This window comes from Eretmochelys imbricata, chromosome 8 (assembly GCF_965152235.1).
Source record: "Eretmochelys imbricata isolate rEreImb1 chromosome 8, rEreImb1.hap1, whole genome shotgun sequence".
NCBI classification, from domain to species: Eukaryota; Metazoa; Chordata; order Testudines; family Cheloniidae; genus Eretmochelys; species Eretmochelys imbricata.
The window spans coordinates 74,304,403-74,325,304 of record NC_135579.1 but is presented as its reverse complement, the minus strand read 5'-3'; the positions used below and the strand labels follow the sequence as shown (position 1 = coordinate 74,325,304).

The window sequence follows — 20,902 nt, the reverse complement described above, 5'->3', positions numbered from 1 at the left end:
TTTGCCATGGACTTGGTGCTGGAATTTTACTCCCTCTGTCTGTGAGGACTTGATTTAGCAACAGGCACTCACATCATTTGGAGCAATGCCACAGGTATATTAGTCACTCAAGAATTCAATTGTAAGCTACACTTGTTTTCATTTACATTTGGGATAATTCAGTCATGTAATCTGTAGAATTTTCACTCTCTAATTTATCCTGCTTTTGATCTCTCCACCCACACATTTTTTACAGAGTTCAAAAATATCTTCTAATTGGAACAATCTCTCTCTCTCTCTCTCAGTGACTTGACTCACACACTCATCATTCCAACATCAAACCCAAGCGCTAAGCAATTTACAAACAAAAATAAATACATAAATCCTAGAGAGCTAACAATCTAAGGTCCCCGTCCCATGAAGACTTACGCATGTAATTAACTTTCTACAATGTGAGTGCTCCCACTGACGTCTTTGCAGAACTGGGGCCCAAATGGTAATACTGTAAAGATGAAAAACTCATGGTTAACTGTATTATTTCATTTGGGTATCTAAACTACAAATTCACCTATGAATTGTACACACAAATGCCAAAAAAAATGTGTCTCTCATCCCTGTCCACCTCTTTAGTTTACACTTTTTTTTTTTACATCTTGTTTTTCAGATTGCAAACTCTTTGAGGATGGATCTGTGTCTTTTACTAGATGTCTGTAAATCATCTAGCACAATGGGGTCTTGACCTGGTTGAGGCCTCTAATTATTAATGTAATAAATAAATAAAATAATTAAGATAAACTACACGTGCAATATTGGGTAGTCATATTTTGATATTTTACTTTACATAGAAATATCTTAGAATTTCATTCTGTTGGTACCTTCAGCAGGTCAAAGAAAATCTTATGTAAGAAATTCGTTCCCCTCTGTGAGATATGTTATGAGCCAGATTTTGCACTATATATTTTGCAAAGCCATTTTATGTTCCTTGTAATCATTCTGAATTGATCCATTGTCATAACAGAAAACAAGACCAGCTCTGAAGTAATTTGAAGGAACTTGTACAAAAACAGAACAGATAAATCCAAAAGAAAAGGAGCCTTACAGTGTTGCTCTTTTCTGGGTTTCATGCTTCACAAGCACCACCATTTGTGTATAAAGGGCCAGTGAGTGGGAATTTATCAGTTCTAAGATTGCCAACATGGCCTGGTAATTAATGCAGAAAAGTTCTACCAAAGCCATATTATCTGCGCAACAGATAATCACATTCTGTTTACCTAAATCCCTGCTGCAATTTCAACTGTACAGATAGTCTTCAGTTCCCATCCTAAATGGTTGCGTAGGATTGCTGTGCATTACATAGTCACAGCTGCCCAGTTGCACTCCAGAGGTGGTTGCACTTCAGAAGTATGTGGAGGAAGTATGTCTAATTTATTTCACATTTGTTTTTCTCAGGTTTGATGCCAGGTGCAAAAGTGTTTCTATGTCTTCCACATAACTTCAGAGAGCTCAAAGGTTTCAGGAACAACGAGGAGTCCGGTGGCAGCAAAGGTTTCAAGCAGACCCAACAAATTTTTTTGTTTTACCATTGCTGCTATGGCTCCAGAAATAGAGCCTTCAAGTTTATGTTCCTTCATGTTTATGACAAAGCGAAAGCAATGTCAAGAGAAAGCATTATTAATACTCCTATCAACAAACACAGTGATATAAAACATGCTTCATACATCTAAGACTGATTTTATTTATGGACCTTTATTTAGTGCTCATTGCTATAGTACTTGGATAACAGGACCCAATCCAACAAACGCATATGCATACTTTACTTATGTACATACTTGTAAGATCAGTTCCACAGTATGCTCTAAAAATAATTTCTCAATACTAAAGATCATAAATGATTAATAGTTATTTGTAGTGAATAATAAACACAATCATGTTTAAATGCACAAAAATATTAAACAAAGTAAATGGTTAATGATAGACATAACATTATTACCATGACTTGTTAATGTCTGTACAGAACTTTGAATATGTGCTGTGCTATTACCATTGATTTATTTTGTATAATAAATAAATAAGCATAAACCTAATTATTTGAAATAAAATATAGAGATTTATTATATTCATTAGTATTGATTCAAATATAATTAATCAGCAATAAAATATACTTTAAAATTCTTTTCTAACATAACTCTCCTTTTTAAAAGTTTTTTAACTAAATTTGAGAAGCAGCAGTTTAAGAAAGGCCTGGAGGAGTGAGTGGGGTTGTTTGGGGACATGATTCTTTTCAGGACCTAACCTAATTGGGTTAAGTAAAGAAGGGAGGACCACATCTCTCGCTGTCGACCCATTGCCTTCAATACAGCAGGGTGGCGCGCTTTGTCTATAGGTTGTATGGCTGATGTGTGAAGAGTCCAACAGGTGGCTCCGTGGCGCAATGGATAGCGCATTGGACTTCTAGAGGAGGAAGGGATTCAAAGGTTCCGGGTTCGAGTCCCGGCGGAGTCGTAGTTTTTTTTTTTTTTTTTTTTATAACTTTTTTAAAATAATTTTAATTTTTACTTCGGGAAACTTTCCCCGCTGCGGCACAGACCGACCGAAGCTTCCCGCGGCTACCCACCGTGGGCCCTGCCTTCAGCCCCCAGCGGCCGGCCTCGGAGCCTCCGTGAGCAGGCGCTCGGGGTAGCGGCTGAGGGGAGGCCGCGCTCGGCCTGCCCCGACGAACGTGCGAGCGGCACCTTTCCCCCGGCTGCGGGAGGCGACAGAGCGCGGCCGGGGCGGGTCGCTCCCTGGCCACGGACCCCAGGGCTCTGCTCCCCGGGCCCCGCTACGGGCTCGGCGCGACATCTGCGGGCCTCTCCCAGCCGCCAGGGGCGTCTTTGAGCTGGGGAGCGAGTCACCCCCACGGGCCCGCCGCCCGCTCTCGCGTCAGACCCGCGGGACTCGCCGCCCGTCACACCGGGCAGCGCCTGCAACGCCCCCCGCTCCGCTCGGGTACGGGGAGCCCCGGCCCGCCCCAGGCCCAGCGAGGGGGAGCCACCCCGCCTCTGCGCGCGTCGCACGAAGGCGGAACCCAGCGCGGAAGCCGGGCGCCGGGGAGCCCGGGCTGCTGCTTTCTCCGAGCCCCTCTGTGGCACAGGAGTCCCCCCCGGGCGCGCTGCACCGGCGAGCCCGCTGGCTGGCCCAGCTTTGGGCCAGGACCCCCCCGCAAGCAGCCCAAAAAACAGGCGGGACAAGGCCCGCAGCGCAAGGCCCGAGGGACTCCGCTCTGGTCACTCGAGCCTCCGAGCGCCGGCGCCCGATACATTCACCTGGCCCTGGGGTGAAAGCGGGGACGTCCACGAGCAGGCTCCAGCTCGCAGGCAGCAGCTCCGTCCTAGACCCAGATTAACACCCATGGGGCTTTACATTAGCATGAAGCCTCCCAGGAAAGCGTTTATCTCGGGTACAGGCCTGTGTTAACTTAACCCCGCACAATTCTGCTCAAGCCCCTGCTCAGGAAAAATGTATGGGGTGTTGTGGACAGCTGGGGTGTGTTTATACGAATAAAAGATCTTGGGTTTTTGTGCTGCTAAAGAGAGTGTAGGCTAGGGGTAGTAGATTTTCATTCCAATTTTATAATACTAGTACCCATGCTCTATACAGACAGTCCTCGACTTTACAACCTTCGATTTAAGTACAGGCAGTCTTCGGCCTTACGACACAAGGGGTTGCTGAAAATTGCGTCGTCAGTCAAAACGTTGCAACTCCAAACTGCAATATATGCCATTGCGGGACTGAGCATCAGAATATCAAAACCAATTGTCAAGTTGAAGCTGGGTGTCAATTCTGAATTGACATGGCATGTATTGTGGTTTCAACTTACAACGCAATTTTCAAGAACCAAGGGTGTTGTAAGGCCAAGGACTGCCTGTACTTATAACATCTTCAGGCCAAAGTGCTTTGAGACCTTTGCTTGTAACAGCTTCTGTTACACAATAAATGGTAAACAGCAGGTACATCTCATCCTAACATGACCAGTAAGTCTGCAGCAAATAAGTGTCTTTCCTTCTCTCTGTTTTCAGAGATTCCAAGGCCAGAAGGGACGATTGTAACCATCCAGTTTGAAATCCTGCATAACACAAGCCATAGCACTTCCCCAAAATAAGTCCTAGAGCATATATTTTAGAAAAACATCCCAGCTTGATTCTAAAATTGCATTTACGGAGAATCCACCATATTCCAGTGGTTAATTACTAGCACTGTCAAAAATTTATGCCTGAGGTCCAGCCTGCATTTCTTTAGCTTCAACTTCCAGCCAGAGGTTGCGTTACAGCTTTTTTCAAACAGCCCCTGCTCCCAATTCCTTATCCATGAACTCAAATTATCTTTTTATTCTACACTTTTTAAAAGGATCACAGATTTGTGTGTCTAGTTCATAGAAAAAAAACCACTGATCATCTGTCGTCCACCAACACCACTAGAAATGCAACCTTTAACTTTAGAGCTCATTTTCCTACTAGGTGAAATGATAAGGACTTGTAAAAATATACTCTCAACTCCTCAAAACAGCACGTATTTTCAAAAAAACAATCCTGTAGCTGCAATGTCTTTAGTCTGTAGGTACAATCTATCCTGGTGCATGCAAAATATACAAGTTATTGTTCTCTTTAAAGAAACACCCCTTTGCACTGATCATTTGAGAAAGAGAATAATTTTCCAACAAATTTCTTTAAAAGTAGGTCAAATTCATCCTTGAGGGCACCGCAATGAAGTTAGTGTTGAATTTGGTCTGTTATGTTTGTTACTGTTTTCCTCTAAAAAATATACACATTCAAAAATGAGACAGAAGTGATTAAAAAAGCATTTCAATCATCTTTAAACCCAACAAGAAAGAATTAACCCTATTTTAACACCACCACTTAAAAAGCAGCAAAAAATTTCAAATCCTGACTTTTAGTCATGTGCATTAATATAGTCTTTTCTGTCTTGCATAATCTCTCCTACAGCTCCATCTCCTGCCAATTGCTTTAATTATAATCACGTCACTTGTCAGATTTAAAAAAAAAAAATCACTAAGGGTGAAGAAGTGGGCCTAACAAACTTACAATAAAACCCATGCAGCTACTAACAAAATGCAATTAAATAATGGCACAGCATAATCATCCTCTACCACATAAATGTTGTGGTGACAGGCATTTCTTTCAAAGCAGGAGACATTAATCCAGGCACCATATTCATAGCACTGAATTAATTTTGTCTGACACTCTCCTGTGCACCAGCTGACTTATGCAACTTCAAATCTCTTCTCAGACTTCACATTTTGGTTTTGTTTCCACCATTTATCTCAGCTCTGACACTTACCCATTACAAAAAAAAGGGAAACAGTATGAGATAGTTTATGGAATCTGTTTTCTATGTAAATGCTTCACTTACCCAACAGATGTATTTCCTTCCCATTGTTTACTGTTTCTCCTCCACCTTGTCCCTATCCTTGTACTCACCATGCTCTAGTGCTATCATTTATGGAATTTTATCTCGGGACCTTTTCTTATACTATTACAAATAATTTATACAATAATGTTGTGAATGTACACAGTATTTTACAAAGCTAGATAAGCTACTCCAAAGAGCTTACAACGTAAATGAGTTCAAGAGGGAATAAGTTGGGTTTTTGAATGAGAAGAAAGGAAGGATTACTTGAAGGGAGTGTGGGAATATAAGGATAAGGAAAGCTCTCCAGGGATAGGGAGCAAGTATGATAGAAGGAACCCAGCTGAGGGTGGAGAAAAGAGCAAAAACGCCAAGTCTTTTAGGTGACAAGAAGTTTTAACATGATGCAGTAAGAGACAAAACCAATAGAGGAATTCAAGAAGAAAAGTGACATGGTTGGAGAGGGAAAGCAGAACACAATATTAGGTGCAGAATTTTGGACCAACTGAAAAGCAGAAGGATATAAAAAGCAGGGAGGCCAGAGAGCAGGTTATAGTGATCAAAGAATTATGAACAGCATATGGGCAAAGTCTTTTAACAGAGAAAGGGTGGATTAAAGAGAAAGTGACAACTTTGTAAAATATTAGCAACAGGGTTCGAAGAGAATCACATAACATGAAGGACAGAGTGGTGTTCCTTATGGAAAGGAAGAGGAATCAGAAGAAAAGACACATTCCATTTTGGAAAGATCAAGTTGGTGGTCAGAGAGGCAACTCAAAAAAGAGACTGGAGAGTCAGGGAAAGGTCAAGAAAGTAGTTTGAGAAACCAGCTGCATAAAAGTCGCAGCCTCTTAATTTTGTTCACTACAAGGCATTGTAATGGCACCATATTAATAGTACCAAGTTGATCATGGTACCATTGCTGATATAACGAAACTATTCGTAAATAATCAGATTTTATTATTTGTATTACACTACTGGTTTTATTATTTGTATTACACTACTACTCATCATGGACCAGGACCCCATTGTACTAGGCTCTGTACAAATAAAAAACAAAAAGGCAGTCCCTGTCCCAGAGAGCTTAAGACAAGAGACAAAAGATGGATATAGACTGGCAAGGAGTACAAGAAAACAAATCTACTTCTAATATTCAGAGAACATGCAACAGTCTAGGGACACCTAGGCCATCAGCAAGTGCATACTGTATACAGAAAACAACCACATCACCTGCTGCACCAAAAATCACAGGTTTCTACCCCTTGAACTAAAGAGGAATCTCTCTTGGCAATAGTAGAGCTTATGTTTTCAGGCCAGCCTATAGAAAGCAGTATGATTACAAACTGAAATATCTGATCAGGTCACTCCAGTACAGAACAACAAAGAAACCAGTATATTACATACTGTTTACACACACAAAAATTAAGTTTCTCAAAACACAGTTCTTTTATAAATCTATTTTCTATAGGCTTGTTTTATCTGTGTTGCTTATCAGTGATTTGGCCTCCTGATAGGCTTCCATTTGGCACAATATGTAATAGAGCTAATGTATTCTTTAATTAGAACTCAAGAATGCAGCAATGTGCTCATGTTCTAATTCTAAATTTAAACAGTTTTTAACACTTTCTTAGTATCTTACCTTTTATATCAGTCTTGTATAAATAGTGCAGGCATGATATTATGCCTTGATAATAATGTTAGCATAGTCAATAAGTTAGCTTTTAATTTAAGATACCACATCTTCCTCTTATTTTAAAATGTCACAAAAACTCTTTGCACAGAAAATATATTCTAATTAAAATAATTTTAAAAATAGCTACAAAAATTCTGTATAATTTTATACAAGTTCATATGACCATTGTTCATAATACTCTTAAACACTTCAAAACTTTTCTTATTCCAATTTTGTTCTTTCCTGTTTGTCCAATATTGATATTCTTCTGCCTCCACATATCTTACAGAGCACAAGAGAGCACAGTTCTGGTTGTATTTCCTTGTTCTTGCATTATCGTCAATGATGTATGCACAGGTCCGAGATACAAATACAGGAATGACGATAGTAGAACAGAACTACATCTCAGCCAAGATTTACAGGAGTGATGGGTATCTGTATTTGTATGTCCTGAACCTGACACTTTAACTTAGCAGTTTCAAAATGCGAAAACTTGGTCCTAGCCTGTCTCCAATAGTGACTAATGCTGGGTTGCTTTAGAAAAAACATAAATGCAAGAGAGAGACATGGGAAAATTTCTTCCTAACTTCAGTTGGTGATCAGTGTATGGCTTGAGCCATGGGGGTTGGAAGCTCTTCTAAGTTGCTCAGAGCTGAGGACATTTTCAGACACAAATGTCCAGTCTCTTAATAAAATTTTTTTACTACACTATTTAAGTCATATTTCCTTTTGTCGGAAGCTATAAAATAGGACCATGAAGGCCATCTCTACACATTTTACTTCTATCATCTTTTCTCAGTTTTTCTTTCCCTTTCCTCTCCTGGACAGTCCACCCCACACAATCCCACTATTGTTGAATGAAGTACCAGTAATTTCCTACCATCAACTTCTGTTCTACCATTACATTTTCTGTATTATTCTCTATCCTAACATTAGTAATTAATTTGAACTATATTAGCTGCAACAGAAGTACAAAAATATTGTAGGGGTCATTCAAAAGCTTAAACTTTTACTGAAAATACATGTGATTATGCAAGGTGATGGACTGACAGGCTGGGAAACTGAAGTGCATGGCACCTACAGAATCTGCAGGGGCAGTGCAAGCTTTCCACATCTATGTACCAGTTTCCCTCAGTCTTGATTTGGAGGGACTATCACTAGGGTTGAAAAGAGTTCTTTCTCCTCATCCATTCAGTTCTTAGCTTCTCAACTAAAACTGCCAACAAGAATGGAAATTACCATAATACCACTTGTGGTAGTCTGTGTATACTAGAAAACTGACTGACCCCAGGGAGTCATTTCACATTAATGGCTAACCAACAGGCAAGTGGTAAAAATACATAACCCTCAACAAAAAAAACCAGTGGATTTAAAAAAAGTTAGATATGTAGAATCTGGAGGATAATCTACACCATGCTATGTTCAGTCTTCAGATGTGGAAAACTCCACCACCAGAGATCAAGCCGAACGAGAATTACTTTTAAAATAGCATGCAAGAGTCATATCCATGCACAAGTCATTTCTCATTAACCGCTGCTAAAAAATAGCCCAGCAACAACTCTTACTGAGGCAATGGATAAGGAACAACTAACTTAATTAAGCAATGTAACAAGAGAAAGATTAAATGTAAGCTCCTTTCAACAGAAACTGCTTCATAAATTATGTAAATAGGGGCTAGACTCTACAGAGACCAAGAAGTAGGCAAAAGTGATGATGCCTTACGTTTGGCTCTATACCTTGAAATCTACATTTTTACCCTTTAAGTTAACATTAAATTAGACCAATATAGTATATGAACATCCACTTAAAGATGACAGATTTCAGGTGGCTTTATCAGAGTTAAAACTCATCTCCATTTGTGGACAATTTATTTTTCCTGTATAACACATAATAAAATGTTATTTTTACCAGGTGTAAGTTTACGGTTTTGAAGCATCATTGCTCAGAATCTGAATCGCTGCTCAATGAGATTTTAAAAAGTCACTGATTACTGTAGGTTGAATACATGTGTTTTTATAAACTCCGTCAGTAACTATGAGTCTTTAGTGACAAGTGCCTGCAGGTTTTCTAGTTTCTCACAAAACTAAAAAACCGAGGATTGCAGTTGTTAATAAAGGTTTTTCCATTAAAAAAAAAAAAGGTTGTATTTTAATCCCAGCTCTTTCACGTGACCATTTCTATCTACTATTTATTTGTACAGGTTCTCTGGTTTTTCCTTTTTCTATGAAGAATGAATGATGCTGTCTCTTGCATGTCTATACCAGTCCACAGAACAAAATCCCATTGCATTTCTCAAATCTCATTCTCCCTGTCAAAATACTACTGCAAAAACAGGGCCAGCCCTGCCCTAACTCAGTCAGTACGACATCTTCAATCTTAAACCAATCACCAAAATGTTCTGTAAACAATTTTATAATTAAAAAAACAAAACAAAAAAAGTTTCATCTTGTTATTTTCTCCCAGGCTTATTTGTGAAATTTCTTCTTCTTCCGATTCTTCTTGCCTGTTGCAAGAGCTGCCTTTTCAGTCATGATCTCCTGGTACTTCCTTTTATTGTATCTGAACAACAACAAAAAGTCAATTTACTTTTATTAAATATGTCAAATCAGCAAGTAAAAGATGAGTGTAGCCTACAAAAATCCTAGATACAAAATAAATATTTTGCCGGAGTAAGTTTAGTCTTGTGTTTTCTGTTTCAAACTTCTTTAGTTTGATAAGTGTATCACTAGTAAAGGAGAAATGACACTGGTAATGTTGATGCGATAGTCAAATATTTGCAATCCTTTTTGAAATATTGCTGGTAGAATGATACCACCAAACTTAGGGGAAAAGGACTCCTGCATCACACAACATAAATGAAACATTTTAGTCTTTTTACAGGCAAGCTCCCCTGAGTAAAAAAGCAATAATTAAAGTGAAATGCAAATTGTAAAAACACCCAAGCATTTTTGCATTAGCAGCTCTTACCTGGAGCAATGGATTTTTACAACATGCACACAATTAGACTTCTAACATGTTTTATGGCTTGCTAAATGTCTGTGTATCCGTTAACGATGCCCAGGCTCAGCAAGAGCTGTGATGCCAATATTATTAATGTTGTCAGCAGTTTATGTTGAATGTTATGTTAATATCAGAGCACACTGAGAGGCTAACAGTCAGTCTTATTCTACTGCAGATTTGAGAGAAGACTAAGATTAATATTAAACAATACATACAGAGTGAAGACATGTTTAGCTGTTTTCCCAGGGTAGATTCTCCTATTCCTGCATCAATTAGCAGCGTGAACAATGCCACCATTTTAGTGCTTGCTGAGGCTGCTGCTTGCCAACAGGAAACTTGACAAACAGTTGTAACACCTAAGTGCTTTATTCAGTTACTTTATTAATTACTCACAAACACTAAAATGGTCAGGATTTGTCAGCAATTCATCTTTAAACATTGCTTTTAATAAATATTTTTGAATTAATCAATGCCTATGAAAGAGTATTGGCTAAAGCTAATCATACTGGTAGGAAATAGCTATGGAAGTTTCCATACCCTACGCTGCCAATACATTTAAAATCCTGACCTGCAATCAACTCCTGGTATCACAACCATGTTTCTCTTGCATGTGCGCACACACCAAAAAATGTGTCATTTATATGAAAAGATGAGAAACTGCAGCAGGGTATCATGTTAACAGACCAATATCCAAAATGGTTTAGGTTGCCAATCCACCCCAAGAATTATAGATGATCAAATATTAACTCATTAAATCATTCTTAAAAAAAAGATATTCAGATAAATTTGATCATCACAAAGGTGCCAAACTGACAACCCTGTAAACTGAAATCCCCTCTATATGCATAGTTACAGCCCAGGTAGCAGCAGAGCAGGCTCACTTTCATTTCCCCATCAACATGCCTGAATCCTATTCTGCAAAAGTCACTTCCAGAAAAGAGGAGCTAGGTCAGGCCCAGTTCAATAGGCTCTGTGGTAAGACTGCCACTTGCGTGGACTTCTGTCTCGATTATGGAACTAAACCGAGACCACCAATAGTCCATTAGATAACTGACAATTTTTATATAGTGCATACTGCTTCCAATATACTTATCTAATTCAGTAAAGCATGAATTGATCAACTCCTGCTACTCTGATCTCTGGAATGGAAGTGTCTTGTGGTGGCACTAAGCTGGCTCTAATTAATTACTTCTTATATTTAATAAAAAAATTTAAAAAAAAAACCCAAGTTAACTGAAAGGAAAAAATAAATTACTCTAATCAAAATTGCAATACATTCCTGGATCATACTGCTAATATTACAGTTATAAAGAAGCTTATTTTTAAATACCTCCTAAACTCAGAATCTGCAAGCAGCTCTTCAACAATGGTTCTCTTCCTTTGTTTCTTGGGGATTCGAGCATGGTAAAAGTCTATTGGAGTGTCAACCACAGTTCCAACCTCGGAAAAGAAAATTTAAAATGAACCTTCCTGCAACATAGTATCAAGGTTTTTGTTTGTTTTTAATGACAAATCCCAGGTGTTTGAAGAGAAAAATGGGAGGAATCATGAAAAGCTGTAACGCAAAGTGCCAAAAGAAACAAGCAGTGTTTTGTATGCATTATCACCATTTTCCTCTCATGTTTAATCCAAAGAATAGCATGTGAAAACAGTGCAGTTGTGAACATAGGAACTGGTACACCATGATAATCACAACCTAGCTCTCGAAATTTATATAGGATTATATTTTTGGTTACCTGAGGGAGGGGCAATTAAATCTTTCACAGGTCTTGTCCTTTATCACTACAAAGTTTTTGCTCAGCAATTACTATTACCTTTTAACCCAGTACAGGATTTAAGGGCCCTACTATGGAAAATGTTGAGCCCACTTCAACTCCCATTGATTCATGGCTGACACTTCTCTGAGTTCTGATCTTTCACAGCAGTTGGTTTGGTCACCATGGGGACAAGGGAGGCCCATGGAGCATGTATTTCCTAGTGTGGTAAAATGTGTATCTTGATCTTAATTAAATAGAATGCATCCAGATACTATCATGACAGGAAACTTACAATAGCATATAACAATGCTCAGCCTTGAAAGCAAGCCACCAATATTTTGAGAAAAATGAATATTTGTAAATGTGTGCTGAATATGCCAAATAGCTAGAGGCAAAGAAGGACTAAGAACCTAACTAAAAACATAAAAAACAACTCCAGATTTCCTGCAAGTTCCACCAGTTTCCAATTACTGTCATACCACAAAATACATTAAGCTGCAATAGCTACAGTAACAGGAATTTCAGTGGATCAATGGAGCCAGTCCACAGAGGAGAATCTTGACTAATAAGAGGATTAATTATTAATTATTATTATAGACTTGTAAAAAAGACACTGATATACTGGAGAAGACCTGCAAAATCTGAAAGGTTAGATACAAATTTATTACCATTGTGTGGCGTGAAAACAGATTTTGAAAACAAAGGGATGTATTTCCATCCTGTGAAATCAGTTCCAAGTCAGCAAGCAAAAAAACAATACAGAACACGGGCATATATAGAAGGACATAGATAAGGCTAAATAGTTGGTTGCAACAAAATCCCACTTGTAGACTGTAATCAAGGTCAAAAATTGTAAGTAAATGGAAAACAACATAATTTCATAGTATGTGCATCTAATTGTAAAAGTGAGTTTGGACAAATGGATGTCTAAAAATAACTAGATAGGAAATAAGCATAACTGTTCTGGACTATAAAGGTAGTAACAGGATCTCTTTATTTTTCCTGGTTCCTCACCTGAAAGTATTTGGGCAGACCATCTCTATCATTCTTCTTGTAAAAATGTTTGGGGTCCATGGAAGCCCTCATCTTCAGAGCCTTTAGATCATTTTTCAATTCATTTGTCATTTCTGGAGCTTTCATACCAAACCAGCCATCACCTGTTGTTTTCTCTCGCTCTGCCTATGACACAATATAAAGAACAATAAAACTGCACTGAAGAGCTTTTGTGGTGAAGAGGAAGGAAAAAGCAAAGGGTTGCTACGTTTAAAATAAAAGAGTATATTTCAGAGAACTTTACAGTCTGATTTTACAGATCAGCATTAACCAACCTTAGCAACTGGTGCCTCCCAAGGACCTGATCTATGTTTCCCAAACATTGTAAAGAACAAAACAACAAACTATGTAGACGTCACCAGGTAAGCAAAGATATTCTTATAAAAATATAGGGAAAGAAGATGTCAAGGAAGCCCCAGACCTTTTCAAAACATGCCAATTTAATCAACTCTGCAACTGGGACAAGGATTCTCCTCAGGCCAAGCACTGGGATCAGAATTTGCCCTTTCAGTCTTTGTACTACAGTCTCAACATTTCCAGAAGGCTGAATCTCACATTACTGTTCAATGCTGATATGAATTTGTAGTTCATAAATCAATATACTTAAGAGGGCTATGCATATATGTCACCTCTACATTTTCATATAACAGAGATTAAAAGCAGACTAATTCTGGTTTAGTATGCCAGATGTTACCATTCCGCAACAGTCAGAGGCTATCCACTTACCTTGCGCTGTTTCTTTATCTGATGGATTGACTCCCTGAATGGTGGAACACAGTCCTTTTTTTCAAAATCTGGAGTTATTATACTCTTCTGCAAGAGCTAGATGAGATCATTAAGTTACTGTTTAAATCATGCTGCTGATGAGACTGATCTGAATTGTATTACACATTTGGTTACACAAATAAGATAGCAGAGAAATGATAGGGAATCATAAGCAAGCATCATCTCAATAAAATGGTTGCTAAGTGAGACAAGCTTCCCTGCCCTATGATGGAGGAAGTGGGAGTTCTTAATACCAAAGAGAGCACAGGGCTGGCCAGCTACAAAGTGCAGAAGGCTGGCGCTGGAAGAAGTGAGCTAGCAGACCCTTCTGGCAGAGTAAATGAGCCCATTGGGGATGGGATTGTCTAAGAAAATAACTTTGCTGGAAAGCAATGCATGCCTGTCATCCCACTGACAGTCAGCCTAAAACCCCATCCCAAACAGCTATGGAGGGGTCAAAGTCCCTTCAACTCAGCAGTTCTCATATTAAGCACTATGAGCAGACCTAATTTTGCTGTGCTGTTTTGCACCAAGTTTTAGTTCCTGCTGAGGGTGTAACTGAATCAGACTCTCTCATTTACAACTGACAGCATCAGAATTATTATCTAGAACTGCAATGATGCAGTGTAGCAGAAACTCAATTAATGAAATATAATCTCTACATAAATACCTGCAATGTATTTGAGTGGACTGGACTTCCTCCTATTCTGTAGGATAATCCGCAGTATTTACAATGCACTGAGGGCTCTATATAGACTCTTACATGCCATATAAATTTAATTTCTATCATAAAAACAAATTTAAATAAATGCTTTGGCCATGAAGAATTTCTCTTTCCTCCGAACTCTACTAGCAAGGCTTTTCTTTTTAAATAAATGTCACAATTGGATTAATTTTAGCATCTTTGAATCCCAGACATCTGTGTAAAATTATAATCTTAGATTCACGTTACCTCTTCTTTCTTTTCCCCCTTTAATTGTTTTATTGCACTTGAGCCAGCTTTTTGTTTTCCTGCATCAAAGCTAATATATAAGCCTCCAAGACTCTTGATATTTAGACCAGGATCTATGCTGCTTGATAGATGTAAACTGAAAGAGAAATGGCTCATTAATCATTACAGTAATATTAACAATATTTATAGTGATCTTTAATATAGTGATGTAATATTTATAGTGATCTTCCAGCGTACCCTCTGAAGAAAGATAGGATTGAGAGAAAATCCTTCTTCTCTGTACTCCTGGTGCATATCAAATAGCTGTTATAAGGGGGTTTCTAGATTGCAATGCTCCAAAGAAATGAGATTACACAACTAAAAATGGAAGTGGATAGGTATAGCAAATCATACTGTACTTCCACTTGGTATAAAGCATAACATTTATCAATAAAATTTTGTTGGAGAGAACTACAGGGGAATCACTTCCTCAAAGCCTTCCCTGACTGGGTGGGTACATCCCTATCTTGGACATTCCTATCTATGTTATCAAAATATTCCTTTTCAATGTGTTTTGACTTTCAAAATGAAAAATTCAAGGTCACTGCCTATCTTTTATACATTTTGTAATTTGTTAACAAGGAATCCAAACAGAAGAGCAAGAAGCAACAAGAACTAGTAAAAGCAGAAGAACAAGATGGAGGTAGAAACATATTAGATTCTTGAACACTAGTGCCTGTGTGTTTGCTACCATCAGACATACACTGAGATTTCTAATGCCCTTGCCTGTATTCCTAATAATACTTTATATTATTAGAAACTAAATTTTGAAAATGTAATACACATTGCACCATTTGTCCCATTACTGCATTCTGGCAATTCAATTAACTAATTCATAAAATATGTTTGATGGTCAATTTGAGAGGCATGTTTTCTGTTGAAAAGATTTAATGAAAGCTATAAAATATTAAGAAAACAATGAACTGTGTATGCAATTAACACAACAAACCCAGGCTAGTCAGTTTCAGCCTAGCCTAAATATGCAAAGTTTGGGTTGCAAATGCTGCAGGGGGATGTGTAAACTAAAACATTTTCACTTGAATTATAAAATATTTTAAAAAGTGTTTTACTACTGGGTTTTGTGAAATTTTGTGTCTTAAATAAACAAAACACCCTAAATTTAGTCAAGTGGCTTTAAAAGTCTCATTATATTTATTAATATCGAACTCAGGGACAGTTAAATCTTTCTACTTAGGGCAAGTGTACCTTTGGGAAAGTATTCGTGATCTACAAATGAAAGCATTGTCTATGCAAAGCAGGGTTTTTTAATATGTGGGAACCAAGGAACAGAAAGGTTCAATGGCAAATTAGTTAGGCTTTGATATGGAACCACCTGAGTTCTAGGCTCAGGTCTGGTGCTTAAGAAGCTTTATTTTAAAGCAATTTTTACAAATGCTTGGAATGATAAAAGGCTGTGATCTGTTTGCATATGTGGCTACCTTAGCAAGATAGCGAACTATTTCATCAAATGAACTGAAATAGGCAGGGTTCACAAATACCCATTATTAGCTTGGACAGTGCCATGCATTCCTGTTCCTCCCTTTCATTTAAGTTTTAAAAACCTTTGTCTTTATTTACCTACCTTAAAGAAAAAACAAGGAATGGCGTTTGTTTTTTCAACTTCCCAGTTTTGAACACTTTATTTCAAACACTACTTAAGATGATTAAATGACAGTGTTTTCAGTACTAAGAACTCTGCACTCCATCTAAAGAGCTCTGTATTTCATAGCAATGCTGAAACTATGAATTTTTATGAGATTCAGCCAACAAAAATAGATATTGGAGAGGGTGGGGAGAGCCACTCCTGTGGTGAGGAAAGGTACCACTACAGCTGGAAAGAAAGAGCCTCAGGTGGTTATAAAAAGATTTAAAAAAAAACAACTGGTATCAGCTGGATTGAGGGAAACACCACTAAAGGGTCCTTAAAGGACAGCCACACTGGTGGAACCTCTGCATGTCACAGACCTGTGTCTGGATGTATACATAACAGAAAGACTTGTTGAACTGTGGAGCTATAATTTCACTTTGGAGTTCAAGCAACTCCAATTTCACACATTGATTATATCACAAGAACTCTCTCATTAGTATACTAACAATATGCCTGTTAGAATTGTATGTGGCTGCTTAAGTTATCTGTAAAAAACACTTACATATTAGGCTTTTTCTTTTTCAATAAATATGCATGTTCATCCTCATCTATGAACTCCTCCTCATCTTCCAGATCTGAAGACTCATCTCTTTCACTTTCTTCATCCTTACTTTCTGCATCGCTCCTTCTATCTTCATCCTTACTTTCTGCATCGCTCCTTCTATCTTCCTGTTCTAGGTAATACTTTTTGTTGCCGTCCAAACCAGGTTCTGTGTCAATTACAAACAGTTCTCCATGTGATGAGTCATTTTCTAAAGATTTGTTCAAGGATGACTTCTGATTTCTGGTCTCTGTACAATACAGATTTTCTCCTACATCACTCACTTCTTCCACATCACTGTTTTCCTTTTCATCACTCTCATCACTGCTCAGGAGCAACACAGCAGATTCCTTTTTATTACATGATCTTTTGGTTACATGTGGGGAGGATTTAGTAACTAGTTCTGCTTGACTTTCACCATTGTCTACATTGATAGACATTTTGCAGTCACCATCACTGTCACCACCAACTGGTGATAGGTATATGCCCTTTTGTGGGCTGCTTGTTGTGCTAGTTGGCTTGTCTGCTACCATTAATTCATCTGCATGGGTGAAAGATCTCTGTGTAGCCTCCCCAATATCTGCTTTTTGGTGTTCTGGAATTATTTTGCTTTTACTTGGGGTTGTCTGCCTTTGGGACTTAAAGGACTCATCAAGGCTCTCATGGTCAGATAGAAAAAGGGAAGCACTTTTCAACTGTGATTCTTTTCCAGTTATGTCTCTCTCCTTTTCTAACATTTCCTCTGAGTTATCTACAATTTCAATCTCCTTTATTGTTTCTTTTTTAGGAGATTCTATGGTACATCTTTTTCCTGTTTCTTTAGGACTGCTAGGTGTTGAAACAATTAAAACTTGTTTTGGGTCATCACTTGGGTTTGTATTGGCAGATTCAGTCTGGCATTGGGTCTTGCAGGGGCTGGGTTGTTTATTACTCTGAGTGATGTATCTATTAGATGAAAGAGAGGAAGCTTGCTCTGTATCAGGATCAGATTTTGTGATACGTTCACAGTCAGATATGTCTACTGGTTGGGATTTAATTCTATCCTCAGTTAACGTCTCATCTTCCAGCCCAACTTCACTAACTTTTTTCTCAGTTTGTCTAATGGTTTCTGCTTGCGCTTTCATTAGCATACTCCTAGTTATTCTTTTGGTAGTTACAGTTGGCTCCACACAAAGACCCGAGCACCATGACTCTGCATCAGAAACCTCTTCAGCTTGGGCTTCACAAACTGGATCTGGTTGGAGTTTAGCTTTGCATTTCCTGCTTCTCGTAGTTCTTGTAGCACTAGTTGTACAGACGCCAGATACAGTTGAAGAACATGACTCAGCTTCAGACACATCTTCATCTTGAGATTTACTTAATTCACTTAGAAGAGCTGCCTTGCTAGGCCTATTTTTGGCTGGTGAATCTGGTTGATAAGGAATTGTGATTTGTCTTCTCCTTGTTATCCTTATGAATAAAGGTGTCTCAAGTTCGGACACGGCAGAGTAATTTGATTCTGCTTCATCTCCATCAGCCTGTGGCTCAACACATGATTTTGCTGAATGCACATTTTTGTCTCTATTCTTAGTTGTTTGTGCCTCAGAGGGATCACCAAGGTCTGATTTTGTTTCAGCATCTTCCAATCCCTCATCCTGAGATTCATGAATGATTTCTGGCTGAGAGTTTCCTTTAGTTCTTCTCCTGGACATCTTTGCAGAAACAGGAGTACTAACTTCAGCAGATGCCAGCTACAGAAATAAAAAGATTAACAACAAACAAGACATTTCCACAGAAAAATACACTTTTAAAAGGAGTCATATGAGTAATTCTGGCCTCAAATTCACAAGCATTTTGACTTTTAAAATAACTGTCTAGAGAAAGTTAATATGATGACATACATTTTGTATTATGCAATGTTTAGTACCACAACCTGCAGGTGAAGAAGCTCCATTATTCATCACTCATTTGCCCACTTATTCCTTTTGCAAACTAGCATCACTTTGCCCACATTGCTTCCTCCTGGCAGAATCCTACTTCCTGAGATGTGTGCTGTTGGAGGCCTCATATATATGCTTTTATGTCCAGCAATTCATTTTCCTGTTGTTGTTTTTTCTGCTTTATACCTCCACACAGTCCTTTATTAAATAAGTCACAATTAACTCTGACAGATTTATGTAACTGGACAGCTGAGAATGGCCTGAGGTCCAGCAATCTCCAGCTGCAAGAACAGCCCTATGGACTGTCCTCTAGGACCACAAGGGTGGTATAAATCACTGTTAGGACACCAGATCCCACACCAACTGGAATTCTATCTTCTGTGCAAGAATAAGCAAAAAACACCCCAAAAATACATCAACTAAACAAAATGCTCTGAATCTAGTTCAATCTGGGTTTGGCAGGCTGCCATAAGAAGCCGATTCCAAACATGGAATTCCTTAACTCAGACACCCATCCCTAGCTGCTAACTGTTTAAGCCTAGGAACTGATAGCAGGAGCATCAGAGGGGATTGTAATTCCCACAATAAGGTACAGAGTCAGCCTTTCAAAGAGCTTTGACCCAGACCATTCATGGCTACGAAGATTACCAACACCTTGAACTGGGATATTAATAAATAAAAGTCAGTACAAAGACTTGGGTTCAAATGTTATGTATTCATTGAAGCTTGTTCCACGGCAGACAAATGCATTCTGCAATAGCAGGAACCTTCTGGCAGACAGAATATACTATGTTAAGGAGGCTATACTATCTAGAGTAGTCCTACACCCTCCTAACACAATGGTATCTATGCAACAATGCTTCAGCAGTCTAGCCTTGCAGTGCCAAAGCATGGATAACCGTTGCAAAGTCTGTATCGCATCAAAATACTCAAAACTTCCTGGCTAGCACTGGATGATGAAAGGCACCACAAGCGACTGCTGCTATGTAAAAACTGGTAATGAATCTAACAGAATCCCCCACGCTGCGATTCCTATTTGTCAATACACTGCCATTTTATTCTGAACAGCATCTGTCATACAGAGTGTATCCCAAAAGCCCCCCAATCAGTTAAATAGCCAAAGAGTGAGAAAGCCATTATAGAAAAAAAAATAAAAGAAATGCAGAAGTGTGTCCAATTATTAAATCTCTCTCATGTTTAGCAAAAAGGAAAGGAGTACTTGTGGCACCTGAGAGACTAACAAATTTATCTGAGCATAAGCTGTAGCTCACAAAAGCTTATGCTCAAATAAAAATTTGTTAGTCTCTAAGGTGCCACAAGTACTCCTTTCCTTTTTGTGAATACAGACTAACAGGGCTGCTACTCTGAAACCTCTGTTCCCTGCCATAGTTTAGAGCTACAACTAATACACAGGTTTAAGAGTAGCAGCGTGTTAGTCTGTATTCGCAAAAAGACAAGGAGTACTTGTGGCACCTTAGAGACTAACCCATTTATTTGAGCATAAGCTTTCGTGAGCTACAGCTCACTTCACTGGCTGCATACTTCACTTTCAAGCTCGTGGCGGCAGGCAATCGAACCGCTGGAGAAGGGGACCAGCCCGCCTCAGCAACGCGGGCGAGCAAGGACCCGCCAGCACCGTCACCTGCAGGAGAACCAAGAGCCGGGACTGGGGGGACTAACAGCCCGGGCGGCTGCCACCCACCGGGACCACCCAGGCCCCGGTCAATCATTTCTAGCAGGCCCATCACCGGGGTATCTGGGCTGGGGTCACCCGCCAGGAGAGCGGAGTCGGCGGCCAGGCCTAGCACCACTACCCGGCCCTGTGGCACAGCCCGCACCTCGCCGGAGGCCCCCGGGGGCTCCAGGCCGCTCACCCGGGGCCGCGCTGCATCCTCCCTTGGGCAGAGCAGGCCCCGCGCTGCAGGGCGAGGGGAGCCGCTCAGCAGCCTAGCCCCGTGCCCGGGGCCCCGCACGCTGGGCCGAGCCCTGGGCAGCGCACGCGCCCGGCCCGCGGAGCGCGCAGACCAGCCAGGCCCTGGCAGGGGCTTGCGGGCGCCTCCCGCTTCCTTCCTACCTCTGCCGCAGCCGGGGCAGCGGCCTCGAGCCCGCGCCGCGCTGCTCGCCGCGTAGCCACCATCTTCCCCCGCGTGCCGCAGTGTGCGCAGCGCCCC

General features: G+C 39.6%; 2 protein-coding genes and 1 non-coding gene across 5 annotated transcripts in view; 1 reads left to right on the top strand and 2 right to left on the bottom strand.

Annotated features, from left to right (window-relative positions):
* Positions 1-2,599, bottom strand: part of LOC144269482 (uncharacterized) — an 11,654-nt gene extending 9,055 nt beyond the window's left edge. Inside the window, exon 1 of the mRNA XM_077825187.1 lies at positions 2,594-2,599. The gene's annotated coding sequence lies outside the window, so the exon portion shown is untranslated. The remainder of the gene's footprint in view (positions 1-2,593) is intronic.
* On the bottom strand, positions 1,707-20,902 carry DNTTIP2 (deoxynucleotidyltransferase terminal interacting protein 2). 3 transcript variants are annotated; one of them, XM_077825184.1, is made up of 7 exons: positions 20,806-20,902; positions 16,774-18,542; positions 14,585-14,720; positions 13,594-13,689; positions 12,829-12,993; positions 11,388-11,497; positions 1,707-9,616 (listed from the first exon to the last, which is right to left on the bottom strand). In XM_077825184.1, the coding sequence occupies exons 1-7, from the start codon at positions 20,866-20,868 to the stop codon at positions 9,523-9,525; spliced, it is 2,433 nt and encodes an 810-aa protein (XP_077681310.1). In that variant the 5' UTR covers positions 20,869-20,902; the 3' UTR covers positions 1,707-9,522. The 3 variants fall into 3 exon arrangements, with proteins under 3 accessions (XP_077681310.1, XP_077681311.1, XP_077681312.1); XM_077825185.1 differs by having other exon boundaries at positions 6,329-9,616; positions 11,388-11,469; XM_077825186.1 differs by lacking the exon at positions 13,594-13,689 and having other exon boundaries at positions 6,329-9,616.
* Positions 2,397-2,481, top strand: TRNAR-UCU (transfer RNA arginine (anticodon UCU)). The gene is given in 2 exon segments: positions 2,397-2,433; positions 2,446-2,481. It is a non-coding gene; the product is annotated as a tRNA-Arg (tRNA).